The sequence below is a fragment of the Antechinus flavipes genome, chromosome 1, assembly GCF_016432865.1.
Source record: "Antechinus flavipes isolate AdamAnt ecotype Samford, QLD, Australia chromosome 1, AdamAnt_v2, whole genome shotgun sequence".
Taxonomy (NCBI): Eukaryota; Metazoa; Chordata; class Mammalia; order Dasyuromorphia; family Dasyuridae; genus Antechinus; species Antechinus flavipes.
This window is the reverse complement of record NC_067398.1, coordinates 610,929,636-610,951,360: the sequence shown is the minus strand read 5'-3', so window position 1 is coordinate 610,951,360 and position 21,725 is coordinate 610,929,636. Positions and strand designations below refer to the sequence as shown.

At 34.3% G+C, this 21,725-nt stretch overlaps 1 protein-coding gene across 3 annotated transcripts in view; it reads left to right on the top strand.

Moving 5' to 3' along the window:
* Nucleotides 1-21,725, top strand: part of ENPP2 (ectonucleotide pyrophosphatase/phosphodiesterase 2) — a 178,504-nt gene that overhangs the window by 143,617 nt on the left and 13,162 nt on the right. For 2 of the 3 annotated variants that reach the window (XM_051971022.1, XM_051971021.1), the window contains exons 20-24: nucleotides 7,227-7,301; nucleotides 12,445-12,581; nucleotides 14,497-14,632; nucleotides 15,564-15,641; nucleotides 19,138-19,270. In XM_051971022.1, the coding sequence (XP_051826982.1) occupies nucleotides 7,227-7,301; nucleotides 12,445-12,581; nucleotides 14,497-14,632; nucleotides 15,564-15,641; nucleotides 19,138-19,270 (559 nt within the window). The remainder of the gene's footprint in view (nucleotides 1-7,226; nucleotides 7,302-12,444; nucleotides 12,582-14,496; nucleotides 14,633-15,563; nucleotides 15,642-19,137; nucleotides 19,271-21,725) is intronic. The other variant, XM_051971023.1, reaches the window with a different exon arrangement.

Genomic DNA, 21,725 nt, shown 5'->3' with positions numbered 1-21,725 from the left:
ATCAAAAATGAATCTCAAGCTTAGCCCATTCCAGAATTCTGTTTTTTGGCCTTCTAAAAGAGTATAGGAGAAGAAGGACAGAAATTGCAATAATATATTTTGACCAAAAGAGAGACTAAGACTGACTAAGCTACAGCCCTATGGACATATCTTTAGTTATGTAAAGGATGTAATTCTTAAAATTATAAATTTTTTTATGACTCTGGTCAAGTCATTTAATATCACAGTACCTCAAGAAACTCTCTAAGAATAATAATGGATGGGAAAGGTGACAATCTGAATTGGTAGAGGGAGTTTTCCTTATCTGGGAATTCTTTATAGCTCAGCTTCTTAAACTGTTGTTTGCAACTCCATATGGGGTCTTATAATTGAATGTAGGGCTGGCAAAATTATGTTTTATAATCAGTAAATGTTTGATTTTTATGCCTATTTTATATACTGGAGTCATGTAAAAATTTCTTTGGAGAAAAAGGGGTATGAATGGAAAAAATTATTAATATCCATGTCTATATGCATGGTTTCTTGCCTCTGAAAAGAAGTGGAGAGACAAGATGGAAGTAGCGATTACTTTTTCATGTCTCTTCTTCAGAGGCAAACTTAGTCACTGTAATTTCACAAGTAGTCATTTTGATTATTTTGTTATTGTTTGTATTTACATTATTATAGTTTTTGTGTATGTTGCTTTCCTAGTTCTGCTTCCTTTAATTTACATCATTTCTCAGAAAACTTTCAAAACTTCTTCAGAGGAGCACTTTAAAAACTATTAGAATGTAAGAGATTTTAGAACTCATTGAGTCTAACTCACATGTGAAAAAGGAGTTCTTTTATCTGGGACAATCTTACAAGTGGGCTTTTACTTGGAGGACTTTAGTGAAAGAGAACTTCCTGTTTCCTAAGACATACTGATCCACTTTTAGACAATTGTGAGGTTTTGGGGTTTTTTTTTTTTTGTTTGTTTGTTTTGTTTTGTTTTGTTTTGTTTTGTTCTTACATCAAACAAATCACTTACTTCTGAATTTCCACCTATCACTATTAGTTCCAATGTATGAAACAAAAAAGAACTTCATTAAAAGAAAATAATCATCTTATTTATGAGGGTCCCAAGAGCCTCACAACTCCAAAATATTTAATATTTCCACTAGAGTAGAAGTTGACTGATACTATTTGTGTGTGCATGTGTTTGTATGTGCATGTGTGTGTGTGCATGCTCATGCGCCTGTGCGTGCAAGCATTTGCTCATGATGATTTGTTCAGAGAAATCTTTTTTTTTCTCTTCAAGGACATCTTACACTTTGGTTGCTCTTCCTTTTATGGATAATTTTCTAGCAAAGCCTTTAATTTTCTGGAATAATCAATATAAGCTAGACAGAGCTGTAAGAACCATTCATTTAATGTAGTTAAACTATCCTGACATGTTTTGGTAGTAATGAATAGCCATATGTAAAAACACAATTCAGTGGATCTTTTATTATACATTTTAATTTGTAATTCAGCTTTTCATCAAAAGTAATGGAAAAGACAAGAAGATGAAATATAAGTTATTTCACTCAAACACCTTATGATAAATGGGGGGAGGCTATGTGCAGTGATAAATTGTATCCACAAATAAGAATAATGCAGGTTAAAAAGTGATAAGTGCAGAGAAATTTCACAACAAAGCTACTCCAGGAAAAATTGTTGTAAAGGAAATTCCTGTTAAATTACTCAGTGATTTCTGGGGTCCCTTATGATGATGATATTCTGTGAATCTTGATAGGTATAAAGCAAGAGGATGAAGTTGGGGTTGATACATGGCCTAAAATGGCTCCCCCCACTTTCTAAAATTTGTCATCATTTTGTGTTCCACTGTAAGTGGTGCTGGATGTATTAATGAAAGAAGTGGATATCCATATGTAAATTATAAGAAAGAAAGAGACTTGCATAAGTGACACAAGAATCTTATTTTTTGGAAAAGTCCTTTAATTGAAATTCTCTACAATATACTCCCAAAGTAGTTGCTTGATTTCCAGTGAAGGGAAACTTCCTTTTAGCATATCACCTCTAATCAATCTAGTCCATTTTCAAACAGTTTTAATTACTAAGTAACATCTCGCTGACAAAATGTAGCATTTTTCTCTCTATTGGAATAGAAAGCAAAAGGAATTGGGCAATATCTCTCTGTCTTATCAGGAAGAATAAATTACTCCTTAAAATAATGGAAAATTTTCCTTCTAAGGAAAATATAAAGGAAAAAAATCCAAAGAAAACCAAAATCTTAACTTGTTATGATGTACAAGATAGAGGAATATACATTTTCTCTCATCCTTGGGATCTTTCAAACCTTTCCAAAATAAGAATTATGTGTAAGAGATAAAGAAATTTCAGTTGTCTCCATGGTCTAGGACACCAAAATCTCAATAAGGTAAACAACAACAACAACAACAACAACAAAGAACTAACAGCATAGGAAAAATATTTACCCCTAGGATGTCCACTTAACACCCTCTTCTCTTGTGACAACTTGGCCCCAAACCATTGGTTCTTGTAGAACTTGAATCTATACCCTGATTGTAGCTCTTCCTTTCTTTTAGTGCCTTAGAGATCTAAGTGGCAGACATTTTCTTAGGCTGTTTTAGCAGGATAGCAGCACTCTGAGCCATAATTTAATTGGGCCAAAGAATGTAGGAATGGAAGGAAAGGGGACAAGGCTGTGTGTGTGTGTGTGTGTGTGTGTGTGTGTGTGTGTGTAAGAGAGAGACAGAGAGAGACAGAGAGACAGAAATAGAGACATGAGAGAGACAGAGAGTTTGCGGCTGTGAGGCACTCAGCTAAATCTGAAAAAAGAGTTCACCATCTAATTAGGTCAGTTCTGTTCTTCTAGAATTTATTTGGAATAGGAATTAAAGCTGTTAAAATATGAATTGATCAGTGTAGGAAGAAGCAAGTCCCCAAGTAGAGCATCATCAAGGAAAGGGAGTCAGAAAACGAGCAATAGGAAAAGATAATGAACAAAAGACTAAAACTACCAAATTTTTTAGGAGGAATAAACTCATTTAAATACCATGAGCTTAAGAAGATAAACTAAAAGAAAAGATATTAATAGTTTGCAGAACAGTTGAAAGAGTTTAGCAATCTCTGAATAAATATTGTAATATGAAAGAAAAAAATCAATATCTGATGAGACAAAACACACTGTGTATTCCCAATAGATCATGGAATCACAACAGTATGTTCTTGAATGATTTAAAAGAGAAATACAATTTGTTAAAGCAGAATGTACAGCCTATATGCCAGAAATACTTGGCTGTAGAAAAAGAGGAATCCATAGTGTTGAGTATCACCAAAGGAAAATCTTAACTTGAATCCTTGTATCATAAATGAAGAAGAATATGTTACAAAAAGAGGAGGGAATAGGAAGCATCACTGAATATTTGAAATTATATTTTTTATAGAGACAATATGACATAGTAGGTAGAAAGTATGCCTGGGACTCAGGATCTGAATTCAAACCCTGCTTCTGACATATATTATCTTATGTGACTCTGGGAAAGTGATTTAACTTCTCAGTGTCATAGGCAATTCTCCAAAACTATGCTTCAGAGAAAGTACCAATCAACACCAATGAAAGAGGATATTTTATATATATCACTATGACTTATATTATACATTTCTACAGAGATGAATCCCTTATTTCAAAGGAACAGGTTAACTAAAAATGATGGAAGAGAAGCACCAAATCAAGAAAATCAACTCATGCAAGGAAATCCATGAACCGAATGGGGAAGCATGGTGATGAGCATTTGGGGAGGAAGAGACATAAATAATAATGTGAATGAAATATCCTAGAGATGAGTTGGACAGAAGCAGGAAGTAGATGACAAATTCAGTAAACAGATTACAAATCTAGCAAGGGTCATGATAAATTGGACTTGACTCTCCCTGCATCTTCCACTCTCTTTTCCTTTCTTCTGCTTTTCCCTAACCTGTTCTTATTTGAAAATTTTTCCTATAATATTCCCAATAAGTAATTACAGCATAGATACTTGTCCACTAACACCTATATACCAAAAAACCTTTTATAAGATGAAATTTAGTAGTGACAAATGTAGTCTTATAGATAGATTAAAAAAAAATCTTTAAGTACAGGACATGAGGAAGCCTGGCTAACACAATAGTTTTAATGACAAAAACCTGGGGTTTTTAGTAGGGTATCTATCAGTTCAATGGCTCAATACAGATATAGTAACCAGAAAAAAAATTGTCATGTTAGACTGTATTAATAGAATCATTGCATCAAGTTTGAAGAAAATGCAGCCATTGTACATTTTATTTTTAGTCAGATCATATCTGGAACACAATGGTAAGTATTGAGTACCACATTTTAGGGGAGTTATTGATAAACTGTAGCTTATGCAGAAAGGATCATCAGAATGGTTAGAGGCATGGAAACTATGCCACAAAAGAATCAGTTGAAATACTTAGGGATGCTTAGGCTTGAAGAAGAGAAACAACTAGGTATAGATATCTTCACCATATTAAGGTTAATTTTCTTCCAGCACTTAAAGGAATCTCCTGCAGAAATAAGATTAGACGATTTTCTTTCCAACAGCTACAAGCAATGAGTGAAAGTTGTAGAGAAGCAAATTAGATTTGATTTAAGGACAAAAATATCTCAACCATTAGAACTGCCCCAAATTGGAATAGGTTGTTTTCAAAGGTAGTAAGCTCCCTGTTCTTTGAGGTCTTCAAACAAAGGCTGTATTACTACTTGTGTAGCATCTTGTAAAGAGGATTCTTGTTTAAGTATAGGTGCAACTAGATTGCCTCCAAGTCTGAAATTCTGTGAAGAGTACTCTTTCAAATAGAAAGTATTAAAAAATTTTTTTTCTAGGTAAAAGTTTGACTTGCCTGAAAGAAAGTGGACAGAAAGAATCAGTGTACAAATGAGAACACATGCTGAAGAGCAAGAGAAATTTAGTTTATAACACAGTGGGTTCTCCAGTTAAGATACTATTAAGAGTTTTCAAGGACATCTTATTGTGAGAGCAAAGACTTAAGGAAAAGGAAAAGAGGAAAGATTTTCTTGTGGTTGAAAAGTCGGCCAGCTAATCCGTGGGAATCTGAATCAGGAAACTGAGGAGGGAAAAGAAATAGAATTCAAGTTTGGATGACCAGACTTTGGAAGCCTTTAAAAAGGAATTGGACCACAACACTTAAAAAGACTTGGCTACAAATGTCCTGCCAAGTGTGGCATATGGAGGAGAACCCTGGCTTGCATCAGAGAGTCCAAAAAGCCACTGTAAACACTGACCTGGGAAGTGGAGGAAAGCCTCTGTCTGGTATTCTAATGGGTGGTAACAGACTGGGAAGAGAAGAAAAGCATAATTTGAAGAAGTAATAAGGTGCATAGCACACTGAAAAAGTAGTGACACAATCATCATCTCTAGCTTTAACCATAGTGAGATAAAAGCTTCCATGCCCAAGTACTGTCATGTACAGTACATAGGTTTATGTGACTTCTTTAGGACAGAAGGCAATGTTTCCTACCCAGAAATAAAATTGTGTGGCTTTCTCACAGTTTCGGAAGGAATTTGGGCTGAGCTTCTGAGACCTTACTACTCTTTCAATCCAGATCTTCCTATCTCAGCAAAGACTTCAGGTGAAATAGTTTTTACAGGGGAAAATGAACAACTGACATTTATGAGCCAAATTTTCGTGATTCAGGCAGATCTGTCTTAGACTGTGGATCAGTGTCTGGATAGGGAAATTGCTTTCAAAATTTGGATATCCCCGATGCTTTGAGAATCTGAGTATTCTTTTTTTCTCTGTTGGAGACTATGTATCCTTCCTCTTTCTTTGCTGATTGGATTCCACTTGATAGATATTAAAGCACAGTGAAGTATGAGACACTGTGTATAGGGATAAAAAGACAAAAATGGAAGAAATGTCTATATTTGTATAGCTTCTATGAGGGGGAGAGAGAGAGGGGAGGAGAGAGAGAGAGGGGAGAAGAAGGAGGAGGGGAGGAGGGGGAGGAAAGAAGGGAGAGAAAAACACAGAGAGAAACAGAGACATTCAGAGAGAACATCAATAGTGTACAGTGGAATAAGGATTGGGTTTGGAGACAGAAAACCTACATTTAAATCCAGCATCTCATTTGCTACCAATATGACCTTTACAAAGTCACAGTCTCCCTTCCCTAAAAAAGGAAGGATTTAGTTAGATGGTCTTTAAGGCCCTTGCAATTCCGAGTCTATGATTCTATTACCTTAGAAGTTCAGGAAAAATTTTGTGGAGTGGGAAATACTTTTTTTGAACCTTGATGGAAGATGAGGATTTTGAGAGGCAGAGAAGAGGAAGAATTCTATTTCAAACCTAGTGATGGATTGTGTAAATGCAGGCAGGTAGAAAATGAAATGTAGATAAAACTTATCCCAGTAAATGTCTGTACCCCCTATCGTCCCTTCCCTCATTGGCCCATTTCTTGAATAGTCCCTGGATAGATACAAAACTCAATAAAATAGGATTTGGGTCTTTTTGAAGAGCTTAAAACCTAGTTAGGGAGACTGAATATGCAATCTATTAGATAGTAAACTCCTAGAAAGCAGGGACTAGTTCTTGTGTATTACCCCACAGGCAAACATAATGCCTTGCAAATATTTATTGTTCAAACAAATACTTGTTAAACAAATGTTATTTGAAACAGAACAAAATTTAAGACATTAAGACTAAGAGAAATGAGCAGAGAAGAGTGGGCTTAATCTGCGAAGGCTGTCTAGAGGAGAAAATCTTGAGCAAGATTTTGAAAGAGGGGAGTTCCTTGGTGGAGTGTGAGTGTGTATGTGTGTGTGTGGTGGGGATGTGTGTGTTAGAGGTTGGGACAAACCAGTAATGAATTTGGGGCAGCCATCAAATTTCCCTGTCTTGGAGTGAAAGAAGGTTCCTGTTTAGAAATAGTCAGGACTGAGATGGAAATGGGGTAGGGGAGAGTGGGGGGGGGGGGAAGGAGAGTATTTCAACTGTATAATCAATAAACACTCTAAATTGCTAGTTAAATGTCTGCTGTAATGAGTGCAGGATTAGGATTTACAATGAGAAACAGCTGCTAATCCTTTGCTTCCCCAGTGGAATAGATTCGGAATATTGGGTTTGTATTCAAATTTCTGAGGAATGTGTTTGGTAAGCACTTAAAGTTGAACAAATAATGAGAATAGCCTCTCATAGAATTTTGATGCTTCTGCTTCCAGCTGAAACCAGAAAATTCAGAGGCAGCAAAAATGAAAACAAGGAAAACGTTAATGGAATTTTTGAGCCTAGAAAAGGTTTGGTTTGAGTTTTGAAGGAAGGTCTGGGTTGGCTCGCCTGTTCCCCAAGTATGACGGTTCTGATTTGGTGGCTTCTTCTCCCTCTCTCCCCGCCCTCCCCCCCCCCCCCCCTATGATATCTCCCTTGGTTACAAATCCTCCTCTAATTTCCCAAGTGTAGTGCATGAAATGAGGCTTATGCCTCTTAATATAATTTAGAGAGCCCCAAAATATCCATGGGAAATTTGTGACAGCAGGGTGGGTCCTTTTGCCTCAAATCAATGGTTCTACTTGGGGGGATCTTCCAAAGTATACTCCAAAGGGTTTTCTTGGTTATTTGCATAGAATGGTAACACTCCAATTAAAACAACATGTATAAAGAATTGAATAAGTGGTTGCCAAATTTTTTTTTCTTTAACAAAATAAGTATAATTTGATTATCATTTGACTTTTAATCATCCAAGCTTCAGGCGCAAAATATTTTGCCTTCAGGTTACCAAGTTCCATTTTTCTAGAAGACAGCTCAATCTTTGGACTTTTTAAAAAAGTCTACAGGGTTCCTGCCACTTTTGATAACTGCCTGAGAACTGAAGTTTTCTTCTTTTTATTTAGTGTAAAAGATCTTAGCTTCTTCCCCAAGAGAATGGTCTTCCCCATATTTGTCTGAGGCAATATTTGGGAACCTTGATATAGATTGTTAAAAATTGAAATTCAAAATGTCATCCTTCCTTCCCCCATCACTGGAAGGAATGACCCTCTAAAAATTTCACTTATTTTATTTATACATGTTTGTTTAATGTCTTACCTGAGGAGATTTCCTTTCTTCATGTGATAAAGCTGCTTACTTTAAATACTCATCACTACTTTCTTTAATGCTCAAATAATGCATATTGGAATTGCAATTTGCAAATAATGATCAACAGAGAGCCTTCCACTTGATTAAATCATTGGTTCATTTGATCACTTCATTTGATTAATCTTTCATGGGGCTAAATTTAATTTAAGTAAATTCAAATCAACAAGCATCTATGAAGTGTCTACTAGGTCTAAGGCATTATGATAGGTGCCTCAAATACAAACATGAAAAATGACAATACTTGCCTTGATGAGCTTATAGTTTAATAGAGGGAGATATGATATAATTATAACAGTAACAAAGCTGGTATCCATACGGCTTTTTAAGATCTATAAAGTGCTTTTCATATATTATCTTATTTGATTGATAAGTAATATAAAATATAAATATAAAAATTAAATAGCTCACATTTACATTTGCATAACATTTTAAGGTTTGCAAAGTCTGTTCCAAATATTTTCTTATTTTAAATTCATAGGACACAAGGTAGAATGAAATGTGTTGAAAGCAAGATCCAGATAAAGTATAAGAAAAAATTTTAGAAAGGATAGATCACTTATAGCAAAGGGAATTAGAGAAATCTTCTTTGAAGAGTTGGAATCTTATCTAAGTCTTAAAGGATGAGAGGGCTTTCAAGAATCAGAAATATGGAGGAGAATGTGTTGTCATGAAGAGAAGATGAATGAAGAAAGGACAACCTGTGTAAGACTCAAGGATCAGCTAGTTATTGAATGGAATATAGAATGGGAGGAGGAAGTGGGAAAGTGGAAAGGTAGGTTACTGAGAACTGTTCTACTGATGTGGGAGGACCTTGGCTACAAGGTAAGGAGTTTAGTTTTTCTTACACTTATTAGAGAGCCAGTAAAGATTTGGAGCAGGGACTAACATAATTAGACCTTTGCTTTGATGCATTATGTTATTAATGGTATGAAGAATGAATTAGAAAAGGTAAGTTAAGACCTACCAATTAATACTGCAATAATTTAAGTGAATAGTGATAAGTTGATAAGCTTATAAATATAGACGAGGAAAAATATTTGAGAAAAATTGTTCAGGTAGCATGAGCAGGATTTATCCACTAGTTATTTGTGGAGTGTGAAGGAGATGGAAGAGGAAGAATGACTCTTTTGTTTAGAGTCTGGTTGACTGGGAAGATGGTCATATTAGCAAAAGAAAGGAGGAAAGCATAAGTTTTTTGAGGTTGGGGATATGTGGGTGGGGAATGAGTTCAGTTTTCAACATAATGAGACAAATACTGGTGGAACATTAAAGGGAAGGTGCCCAAAAGGCAGTTGAAGAAGTAAAATTTGAGTTTGGGGGAAAAATCAGACATGGAAATAAAAAAAAATTTGCAATCATTTTTAGGCAGATAATATTTTAAACTTTAGGAATGGATGAGGTCTTCAGAGGGAATAATAAAAAGGACCTTGGGGAGATATAGGTCCAAAGAGGAGGAAGCTGTACTGAAGAATATCCAGAAAGATTGATCAAAAAATAAGGAAAACTAGGAGAGCACAGTGCCATAGAAGGACCCATCTAGAAAGTACAGATGATCAGAACCATCAAACTGCTGTAAAAAAAGGTCAAGGATTTGATCTTAGATTTAACATTTTAGAGACATAGATGGTTTGAAAACAGTTTTAGTGGAATGTTAGTTACAGAAGACATACTAAAGGTGCTCAAGAATTAAAAGGCTAGAGGAGGTAGGCGTAGCTAGTATAGACTACTTATTCTAAAAATTTAGACATGGAGTCAGTCATTTAAAAGGAATTTATTGATCACTTAATATATTTTGTTTCTGTTGTTTTGCTGTGCCCAACTTTTTATCCCATTTGGGGTTTGCTTGGCTAAGACATTGGAGTAGTTTGCCATTTCCTTCTCCAGCTCATTTTACAGATAAGGAAATTTAGGCAAATGGGGTTAAGTGATTTACAAACAGCACACAGTTAATATCAAAGACTAATTTGAATTCATCTCTAGTCTTCCTGATTTCAAGCCTAGTATTCTATCCATTGTGCCACATAACTGTCTCTAATATGTGCTAGGCTCTTTGTTAAACACCTGGAATACAAAGACAAAAAGTGAAGTTGTCAGGAAGTTTGAATTCTAATAGCGAAGATAACATATATACATGTATGTATATAATATATACATACAGAAATAGCATATACAAAATAAATATGAATTAATTTAAAGAAAGAGGATGTTAGCTATTCATGCAGAATAAAGTTGTTAAACACAGGAAGTCTACATTGTAATTCTACTCAAACCAAAATAAAATATTATTGGGAAATATTTGATAAAATAAAAAATACAAGAGAATATAGAAAATGTTAATATATGGTTTTATGAATGGCTTAGTGGCCCCGATTTCTGTTGGAGTTCACCGTCACTAATGCAGAAAATTGTATTTGAGCCTATTTTTGAAGGAAAGAGGGAGAATTTGGAGAAATGGAGGTTAAGATGACGAAGGGAAAGGCAGATGGGGAAAAAAAAAAGGAAAATGAATGAATAATAAAGCAAGGTCCATTGAAGGGAATGGCATAACCTTGATAAGAAAGGCTCATTTCATCTTTTTAGGAGAGAGATTTTTGAAGACAGGTAATGCTGTTAATAGAGCACTGTGATCACCTTAGTTAAAATCTGACTTTAGAAACTTAGTAACTCTATGACCCTGGTCAAGTCAATTATGTCTATTTCTCTTGATTTCATTATTTATAAAATGGGGATATAATAATATCTATCTCCTTTCAGGGTTGTTATGAAGATCAAATGAGATAATAATTGCACTTAGTAAGTACTAAATAAATGTTAGTTATTATTAGAGAGATGAAGAGTGGACCTAAGGAGGCTTTGAAGTCTGGAGGAAGGGAGCTGAAAGAATTCCTAGTGGATATTTTAAAATACACAACATGTGTATAAAATATATTCTGATAGAGCAGGGAAATTAGTTTCAAGGCTTAAGGACAAGATAAGGTATAGAACTATTATAGGACAGGAAGACTATCAGAGATGATTAAAGAAACTGACATATAAGAATGAAAGCCTAGTTGAATTTTTATTGGAATCAATCATCCTGGTGGTTTTCTCCAGAATTGTTAGAAAAGCAATATGTTAGATATAAGTTATATGTTAGAGGGTTAGGAGTAGCATTATTAGGGGATAAATTGACTATGTGTATTGTTGCCTCACCCATTATAAAGGAAGCTTCTTGAGAATAGCCGCTGTTTTATTATTGTCTTTAACCCTTATCTTTCGGCACAGTATTTGGCATATAGGAAGCACTTAATAAGTGTGGTAAATAGACTGCTTAAAAAAAAAAAAGAAACCCCAAACCTTTCCTTTTGTCTATTATCCCTTTAAAGAAAAGGGGCAAAGAGATTTGAGGGTTTAGTGTTGTGACTTAGACTAGAGTGCATGCAAAGGAAGTTTGAACAGAGAAAACTGTGGCCAAACTACAGGTTATAAATTGGGAGAATTGGATTGTACCAAGAAGAACCTGAGTTGGCTGAGGAGGAGGGAAGAAATGGGAAAAGTAGAAAAAACAGAAGACTGTGACCCAGAGAGAGGAGAGTTCAGAGCTCATAATCTTGGAGGTAGAATAGTTTCATGTGTTGGCAAGGTCTTAGTATGATAACCCTTATGAAATGGAGACAACCCTTGAGAGTTAAAGTGATCCAGGATGTGTGAAGGATAATTATTGTAAATATTGAAGGGGTTTAGGATGAGAGCATGGGTTTGGATAGATGGAAGAATATGGCCTTTGTACTATAATTACTGAGGAAGTGGTTAGAAAGTTTTAGAGGACATTAGATGGCAGTAATAAAGGTTTGGATAAAGTGACATCAAAATAGGACTATTATTTATCTCTTGTCTAGTCATCATTCCAGATATGGTTACAGAACTTTTTCACCCTTGATATCAGCTTTTAAATTTAAGATTAAAAGATCCAAAATTAAAATAACAACATAAACAAATTATTAAAATTATAAGAACACTTATTTTGATTTTTGGAGAAGATTTGAATCAAATAAGACAATGTATGTGAAAAAGCTTTGCACATAAAGAAGTTCAACGTTAATATAACTTTTTTTTGAAAAACAAAAAACACTATTCTTCCAAGGTGATCAGATAAACCACAAAGAGGATTAGATACTAACTTGATTAAATTAAGGGGAAGGCGCTATATTATTACTAAAGTGAGCAAATTTTGGACAACTTGGCCCTCTTCCAATATCTTTTCCAAATCATCTGTATAATCTAAACTGTCTTTAATGAAGTTCATTCTTTTTTTTCCTTTCCTAGAGAGACATCTCCTTTATGGTCGACCTGCAGTACTTTATCGGACTAGATATAATATCTTGTATCACCATGATTTCGAAAGCGGCTATAGTGAAACATTCCTAATGCCTTTGTGGACATCCTACACTGTTTCCAAACAGGTCATTAAGAGAAATTGGGTTCTCCAGTATTTAATATTATATCATATTCTTTGTATTAATAGAAAGATAAATACTGCGGTTTACTTAAATTGTGTTTAAACAAGGCTTTAACTTTTCTCAATGAGAAAAGTCTCAGAAACTGGATTCATTGTACTATCTCACTTCTCTCAATTTTCAAATTACTCCTAGAAGTAAATTAAGTATAAAGTGAGCAGGACCATGAGTAGGAAATTTGATATTAATAGGACCTGTGTCATCACAAAGGATAGCAGAAGCTTGCTAGAGTAGAAGATGGGTGCCCCAAGCAATAGGGGTAAGGAACCTTTTTTCTGCCAAGTGTCATTTGGGTATTTATAACATCCTTCAGAAGCCGTACAAAATTATCAGTTTATAGAACTCAAGCAATGAAAGATTGTTATACTTAGCTTTCAGATCATCATCATCATCTATGGTTTCCTTAGCAAATGGTTTCATGGGCCTCATGTGACCCACAGGTTGGACATTCCCCACCCCTGAATTAGACAGGGCAACTCTCATTGTCTTCAGTGTCTGAAGAAAGGACCTGAGGAACAGAGAGAGGGAAGAGGGCAATACATGTAAAGCAGGAAAGACCTCAGATATCATCAGGTCTAACCTTCTAATTTTACAAATCAGGAAACTGAGGAAGAAGAGGTAATATAGGGACTATAAATATCAAAGGTGAGATTTGAAAACAGTTTCTCTAGTTCTAAGAGCTGGTTCTTTTTTTACTATAGTATATTGCTTGCCTATAGTCATGAGATTTAGAACTAAGTGAGCACCAACTATGAAATCATAAGGTGTGGATTCAAATTTTACTTCTGATGCTTAATTTACTTTATGACTTTGAATAGATTGCCTAATCTCCCTGGGTCTCAGGGTCCTTACTTGTAAAATGAGTCTTCTACCAGATGACTCTGAAGTCCCTTCCATCTCTAGATTTATAATATTAATGATATTAGTAATAGCTAATATTTCTGTGGTGTTTTAAATTTTGCAAATTGCTTTATACTTTATCCCATTTGATCCTTACAACAACCCTATGAGGCAATTATTATTACCTCCATTTGAAGGTAAGAAAATGAAGGCTTAAAGAGTCTAAGTGCCAGGATTATGCAGGTAAGTATCTGAGGAAGTCCTTGAAACCAAGTACTCCTGACTCTTTCTGCTTTGCTACCTTGCCTAATCTATTGTTTTTACATATCAGGAAACTAAGGAAGGCCCCAAAATGCTTCAGATCTTCTTTTTAGGATTACCTGTATATTCTTATAATGACTCAAAAAGCAATTTTTCCCCACTGCTAGAAACTCAGCTTTTAAGTTCACGTATTGTGCATGTTTATGTACAAAGTATTTGCTACAATTGCTAGAATCATGTCCCTTTAAGGAAATCAGAGAGGTAAGATAAGAGCCTTTCTTCCTATTTTCTTTTCTTTGATTGTGACCAGAGCCAATCATAGCCTCTTTTTTCTTTTTCTTTTTCTTTATTATTATTATTAAAGCTTTTTATTTTCAAAACATATGTATAGATAATTTTCAATATTCACCTTTGCAAAAACTTGTTCCAAATTTTTTGCCTTCCTTCCCTCCATCCCTCCCCAAGATAACAAATAATCCAATATATGTCAAATATGTGTAATTCTTCTATATATATTTCCATAATTATGATGCTGAACAGGAAAAATCAGATCAAAAGGAAAGAAAATGAGTAAGAAAACAAAATGCAAGCAAACAACAGCAAAAAAAAAATTTGAAAATACTATGTTATCTGCACATTCAGTTCCTATAGTCCTCTCTCTGGGTTCAGATGGCATAGCCTCTTTTTCATGCTGATATCAATGTTATTTTATTTATTTTTTGGACTTTGCATCATGGTGTTCATTTGTCTTTTGCTGCAGGCTGAAGTCTCTAGCATTCCTGAGCACTTGACCAATTGTGTACGACCAGATGTTCGCATTTCTCCAAGTTACAGTCAGAACTGCTTGGCTTATAAAAATGATAAACAGATCTCCTATGGATTTCTCTTCCCTCCCCGTAAGTTGTTTGGTCATCAGATGGCTGGATAATGCATGGTTGCTGGGTGCTAGGTTTTTGATGTGTCAAAGGTAGCAGTTCTTGATTAACTGTATTTAGATTCAACTAGAAGGGACTTTAGACATCACCTAGTTCAAACTCCTCACAGAATAGATGATGAAACTGAAGCTCCCAGTGCGCCAGTGACTCACCCAGCTTTCACTGGTAACCTGTAAGAAGCTGAGGCAATATTTGAATTTAGTTCTTCAGGCTCCAAAAATAGGAATGCCATAGGCATGTTGTAATTGCATTTCAGCAAAGTTCTTGACTGAGTGTCTTGTGATATTTCCATGAAAGAAACAAAGGGATATGATTAGAGAAAGGGAATCTGGAGGTGGATGAACAGGTAATATGACTCAGATTTTTTTTTTTTTTTTTTAGCAATCAAGGACTTGAACATTGAGAAGCCTCTAGTGAAAGGAAATGAATAATATTAGCAAGAACTCTCATATACTATATCTATATCTATGTCTATCTGTTTGTCTACCTACCTACTTACTTACCTATTTATGCATTGAATTATCTATCTATCTATCTATCTATCTATCTATCTATCTATATTTATCTCTCCTTAGATTGTTTACTATTTTCCATAAAGCATGAAGGGAGAGAAGGAAGAAGGGAAGTCTATATGTGTATGTCTGTGCCTGTACATGTGAATGTTTACAGACACATTCATGTACTTGTATTTGAGGGAGTGAGAGAAAGGAGAAATATGAATATGAGAATATGACTGGAGGAAGAGGTAATGGGAAGAAGGGAAAAATGGATTTGCTCAGGTAATCCTTAGGTGTAGTCATTTACAAGACCTTCCAGTTAGAGAATCTCACACAATTGACATTGATAAGATCTAAGTAATTAACACTACATTGTTTTCATTTATAATTTTTAGATCTGAGCTCTTCCACAGAATCTAAATATGATGCCTTCCTCGTAACTAACATGATTCCAATGTATCCTGCCTTCCAGAGTAAGTTTATATATCCTAAGCAGTTGTGAAGATAAACTTATGCATTTACTATTTGCTTTTTTAACTTTCTTGTTTAATTTAATTGACAGTGTTTTATAGATTTCAAATTATTTGAAGTAATATCCTTGTCTCAATTTTTATAACAATCTATTAGAGTAGTAGGCAGCCATAATGATTTTCATTTTATTGATGAAGAAACTGAAGTTTAGAGCACTTAAGTACCTTACCTAATGCTCCTTAATTGCCAAGTGACAGAGTAGGTACTAATCTCCTTTTTAAATAAAATGTTTTAATGTCTTCTTCCCTTTCCCCCCCATTAATTTCCATTGTGAACTTCCAAAACCCTTTCTTGTAATAAAGAAGTACAGTTAAACAAAACATATGGATACATTGACCATGTCAAATAAGCATATGTTTTATTTTGCACATGTAGTCCATTGCCTTTCTACCAAGAGGAAGTATATTTCAGCAGTTTTGTAGAAAGAAGATTGGTCATGACATTGATCCAAGTTCTCACATTTCATGGTATTGTTTTCCTTAACTTAGTTAGAGTCATTGTGGATGTTATTCTCTTGGTTCTGCTTGATACACTGCGTCCATTCATACAAATCTTACCATGCTATTTTGTTTTTCTCATTTGTTATTTCTTAGGATGCAATAATGATCTGCTTACATTTGTATGTAACAGCTTATGCAGTCTTTCCCCTACGGATGAGCTCTCATTTCGTTTCTTAGGTTTTGTTTGTTTTTAGTTTAGTTTGGTTTAGTTTTGCTACAAAAAAGTCCTGTAGTTGTACATAACCAGTAGTACTTTTGCTGAGTTAAAAAATATGAACAGTTTAATTACTTTTTCTAGAATTGTTTTAAATTCTCTTCCATAGCAATTGGAGCCATTTTATAGCTCATTTAACAGTCTATTAGTATGTCTATCTTTCCAACAATGGTTATTAATATCTTTTATGATCTTTGCTCATTTGCCAAGTGTGAAGTGGGACTGCAGAATTGTTTTATTTTTCCTTGTCTCTTATGTTTAGTGATTTGTGTCATCTTCATATAGCTGTTTATTTGCATTATTTCTTTTAATGACCACTTGTTCATATATTTTGACCTTTTATCTGTAAGAAGAGGCAGCATGACATAATATAGATCTGATCTCAGAGTCAGGAAGAACAAGTTCTGTGCTGACACATAATAACTGTGTGATCTAAACCAAGTCATTTAATTTCCTAATTCTCAGACAACTCCCTAAGAAAATTAGAAATTTGCATTGAGAGACGGAATTTTCTTAGAGTTCCAATTTCAATGAAATCTTTGGTCTAGATTCCCTGCCCCTCTCCTATATTCCTTACTCTCAAAAAGTTTTTATTTCTGGACCTCTTTCTATAAGCCTTATATTTATCAATTTATATCTTTTATATACAATAGGAAAATAGACATATGTTAATATATGTAGTATGCACATTGATGTATACACAAACACATATAAATCTCTCTGTATCTAATGCTTGTCTTTTTTCTGTTTGGACATATTGCTAAGAGTGGTTTTCCAGGGTTCTGATAATCAGCACTTTTGTGCTTTACCAGTCCAGTGATAAATGGTATTCAACAACAAAATATAATTCATCAATAATTTACTAAGAACTTCTTATGTATATTTTCAGCATGTTGTTTGTCTTCCAAACCACTAAAAAATGATTAATTTACTTTCAGTACAGTTTTAGTAGCATATATCTAATTGTTTATTGATAATTTAAAAATTGATAATCCATATATGTTATGGTTCCAAGATCAAATAGAATACTCTTTTCCATAACTGTGCTAAATTCATTTGTTAATTGATTCATTTAACAAACATCTATTGAGTCCAAATGATATTCAAGGCATTATTACTGTTCTGAGGTGAGATAAGAGGTGAATAGAATGTGGTCTCAGAATTCAATGACTATACAATTTGGTAATTGGAATTAAGGAAGTGAGCAAATCAACTTCTGCTTTCTGTTATAATTAAGTGCCCCGAGAAAGGCATGAACAAAGTCTTTATGGAGTTTGAATGAGGGACAATTTTATAATCTGTTTTGGATCTTTGCAAAATGTACATATGTACACATGCATATACAAAACTAGGTTCCTGGGCCATTCTCAACTACAGTTTGAGCATTCCAGGAGGCCATGGCAATATATTCTTTGCAAATTTTATTTTATCGTGTGACTTTATTTGATTTCCTCATATCAGGGTTTGCTAGAGGCCTTTGTTCTTTATTGACACATTTTCGTCTAAGCAGTAATAAAGGAAACACACAGTACCATCCTGATGTTGGCATTGCAACAGACTTCGCACAGAGGTCTCACTGTTCCTCCCCCAGAGGTGGAATGGTCTGTTCACATGCCACATTGCTGTGGTCTTTGGCCTTTTGAGTGTTCTCATTGTGTTGATTTTCCTTGTCCCCCTCCACCCTGCCACACTCACTGCCTTCTGCTTAGATTAGCATTTGTTCTTCCGCTTCCCATCTTCTTTTTCTTTATATGAGCATAGCATTCTCTTAAATGATAGAAAGTGATGGTAAATCTAAGCTTAGGCTGATTTTTTCTGGTCCTCAGGAGAATGGTTCTCTGGTTACTGTTCTTATAACTTAAAGATTATTTTCTCTTTTGGAGGACTATTATGTCTATTCCATTTGAAGTGGAGCCTTTGAAGGAATAAAGATCAGATAGAGAGCTCTGACTAATGGTTAACCAACTAATTAGTTTTTCTTTGCATTTCTTCCTCCAGTTTTTTCTAAAATTCTCTAATTATGGCTCAGGTAGCTCATGTGTAGGTCTCCACATATGTGGGTAAAAGTGTTCTAAGATCCTGTACAAGAACTCAGATTTACCATACATGTTGGATCCAGGACAATACTTTCTCCTTTCACCAATGAAAATTTACCCACAAAAATATATATAAAACCAAAGGAATTATAGTAGTTCATAAACAAATGATATATCTCTTTTCCTCTCATATATGCCATTCATCCTCTGTTCTCAAAGCTCCATCCTGTGGTTTGGACTTCTGTTGAAAGTAAATAAATAAAATTGGGAAGGAGGGAAACCTCTTTTCAGTGAATCTGCATCATCTAAATAGCTCATAAGGACAGTGGAAGATAAAGTCCTAACTGTCTGCTTCCTCATAACATAGCTCAATGTCTTGTTTCTTCTCTGGTCCCAAATGATCTCCCCTGGGATCTTAAAGAAAGAGAATATGAACAACTGGAGTACAGGGAGAAAGTCAAGAAAAACATCATATAGAAATTACATGGGCTCTTATTTAAAGAAAACAAGTCTAACAAGTAGAAATAAAGAGGTAGTAAGTTCCAGATATGGTAAATTCTGAGATGCTGAAAGAAGATGAATTTGAGCTAGAATTTTAAGTCAGTGATCTTTAGCTCAGTGAAATATATTTTCAACATTCAGTTAAAGTAGAAGCATTTTGCTTACTCAAGATTGTTTCTTTGTACAGGAATCTGGAATTATTTCCAAAGGGTTTTGGTGAAAAGATATGCAACTGAGAGGAATGGAGTCAATGTCATCAGTGGACCCATTTTTGACTATGACTATGATGGTTTACATGATACACAAGATAAAATCAAACAGTAAGACTCAAATTTTCCTTTTTTAGAATTTTATTTATTTAAATTTTAGCATTAAATTTATGTTAATGCATTAATAAATTTATTAACAAGTTTAATTGTAATTGTTTGGCTAATTTTAATAATCACCTTTAATTATTTAATTTTATTTACATTATACTTAATTATTCAAATTAATTTACATTAACATTTAATTTAAAACATTTTGAAATTAAATTTCCAAAGAGGTTATTAAAGGTTATTTCTCAAATATTTGGGTAATAAGAAGAGACTGTGTTCTTAAAATCCTTCCCTCTAGATCTTTGCTCATTAGTTTTCCAGCTTTTAATTTCCTTTCACTCAAATATTGGTTCAACAAACATATAAAGACATGCTTATTCAACAAGCATATAAAGACATATAATATAGTAGGCTAATGTGCTAGGAAAGATATAGAAATGGACAGAACAAGATCCTGCTTTCAAGAAGTTTATGATCTAGTAAAAGAAATTAGACAAACTGAAATAAATATGCCACAAATTGAAACATAAATGCATAGTTATTAATAAACATATATTACTTATAGGTTATGTTAATTATAATTAATAAGTGATAATGGAATAGATGGGATAGACTACTAGCTATAGAGGAATAGAAAGGAAGACTCTATGGAAAAGGTAGTAGGTGAGTGGGTCTTTGAAGAATAAGTGTTAATATGAGACAACACCAACAGACAGAGATGGATAAAGTATTCTAAGTGTTAGAGTATAATATGAATAGAGGCACAGAAGTTGATGATGTGTTCCATCATTAATACAACCTGTCATGTAAAGAGAGTCAAGGGTGGACCGCCTGAGTGCTGCCCAAATAGACATGAAATACTAAAGGCCTGGAGAAAAAAGGCTTTCAGCTTTTGACTAGGCTTTCATGGAGGACCTTACATACAACAGAAACAAGAAGTATTGGCTTGGTCCAAACAGTAGGACTTGAGTAATAAGTTGAATTTACACAAAAGAAATCTTATAAAAGACTGGATGTAAGAAAAAAATTTCCTGACAGATGTATCTAAAAGTAAAATAGAAAGCATTGGGAAAAGTAGTAGATTCTCATTCAATAGAAATCTTATGCAAAGAACTAGATGACCACTTGCCTTTCAGTATAGTTTGGACTAAATGTCCTTCCTAACTTTGAGATTCCAAAGTTCTACTAACATTAGGTTCTGAACTATAATTAAGATAATGAGAAGGTAGTATTGTGGAAAGAACACTGGATTTGGAGTCAGAGGACATTAAATACAAGTTCTAACACAGCTATTTGCTACTTGTGTGACTTTGGGTGAATTACTCAAACTCTCCTGGCCTCAGTTTCCTCATGTGTCAGATAAGAGGACTGGTTTAATTGATCTCTAAAATCTCTTTCAGCTCCCAATCTCATGATCGCCTATTTAATTGAAAGTCAATCATTTATCTCATAAGAAAGACTTGTGAAATTTGAAAAGCTGTTCTTTCTTTCTTTTCTTTGACCTTATTGCTGTCCTTTTTGTATTAGCTATTTTTTAAATAGCAAAATTGTGGAAATTGACAATCTTTGTCCTACCTGAATTGCAAATGCAGCAACCATTGAACCTGATTCCTTTATTGATTGACACCAGAGCTTTAACCTGCTCTATGGCTGACCTAGGTTGGTTTGGCCCTCCTTAGGCAGCCTGGCTTCTGCCTATCCTCGTATGCTTCCATATTTCTGTCAGACTTGGTATGAACATCCTATCTACTTATCCTGTTGAATGCAGATTAGTACTCCTCAGCTCAAGCAATCTATCAATCTGAGCCTCTCCAGTAGCAAGGACTATTTATAGATGTGCACCATTATGCCTCGCAGAATAGATAGTTTTATAAAGATTTATATACCATGATAGTATATTATGTTTAGAATACTAGTTACTTTGTAGCAAGTAAGGAAGTATGAAGCAAGAAAAAAAAAAGAAAAAATGGGGTAAGGCATAGTGCCCAGGCTTTATATGAGTATCTGAACCTTTTTACTATAGATTTAGTGCCCAGTTCCTTATATTAGTTAAATCCCTGGACCACAGTTAAGATAATAAGATAACTGATAAGGAGTTGTTGATTTATGCAAGTGTTTCTCTTACAAGAAAACATTTATAGATGAGATTTTAATCAAACAATTATTTAATAAATATTTATTAAGAATCTACTATATGGTACTGATACCTAAACCAGGTAGGCTGAAAACAGAGAAAGAAAATTATAGACCAATCTCCCTAATGAATATTGATGCTAAAATCTTAAATAAAATATTAGCAAAAAGATTACAGAAAATTGTCACCAGGATAATACACTATGACCAAGTAGGATTTATACCAGGAATGCAGGGCTGGTTCAATATTAGGAAAACTATTAGCATAATTGACTATATCAATAACCAAACAAACAAAAACCACATGATCATCTCAATAGATGCA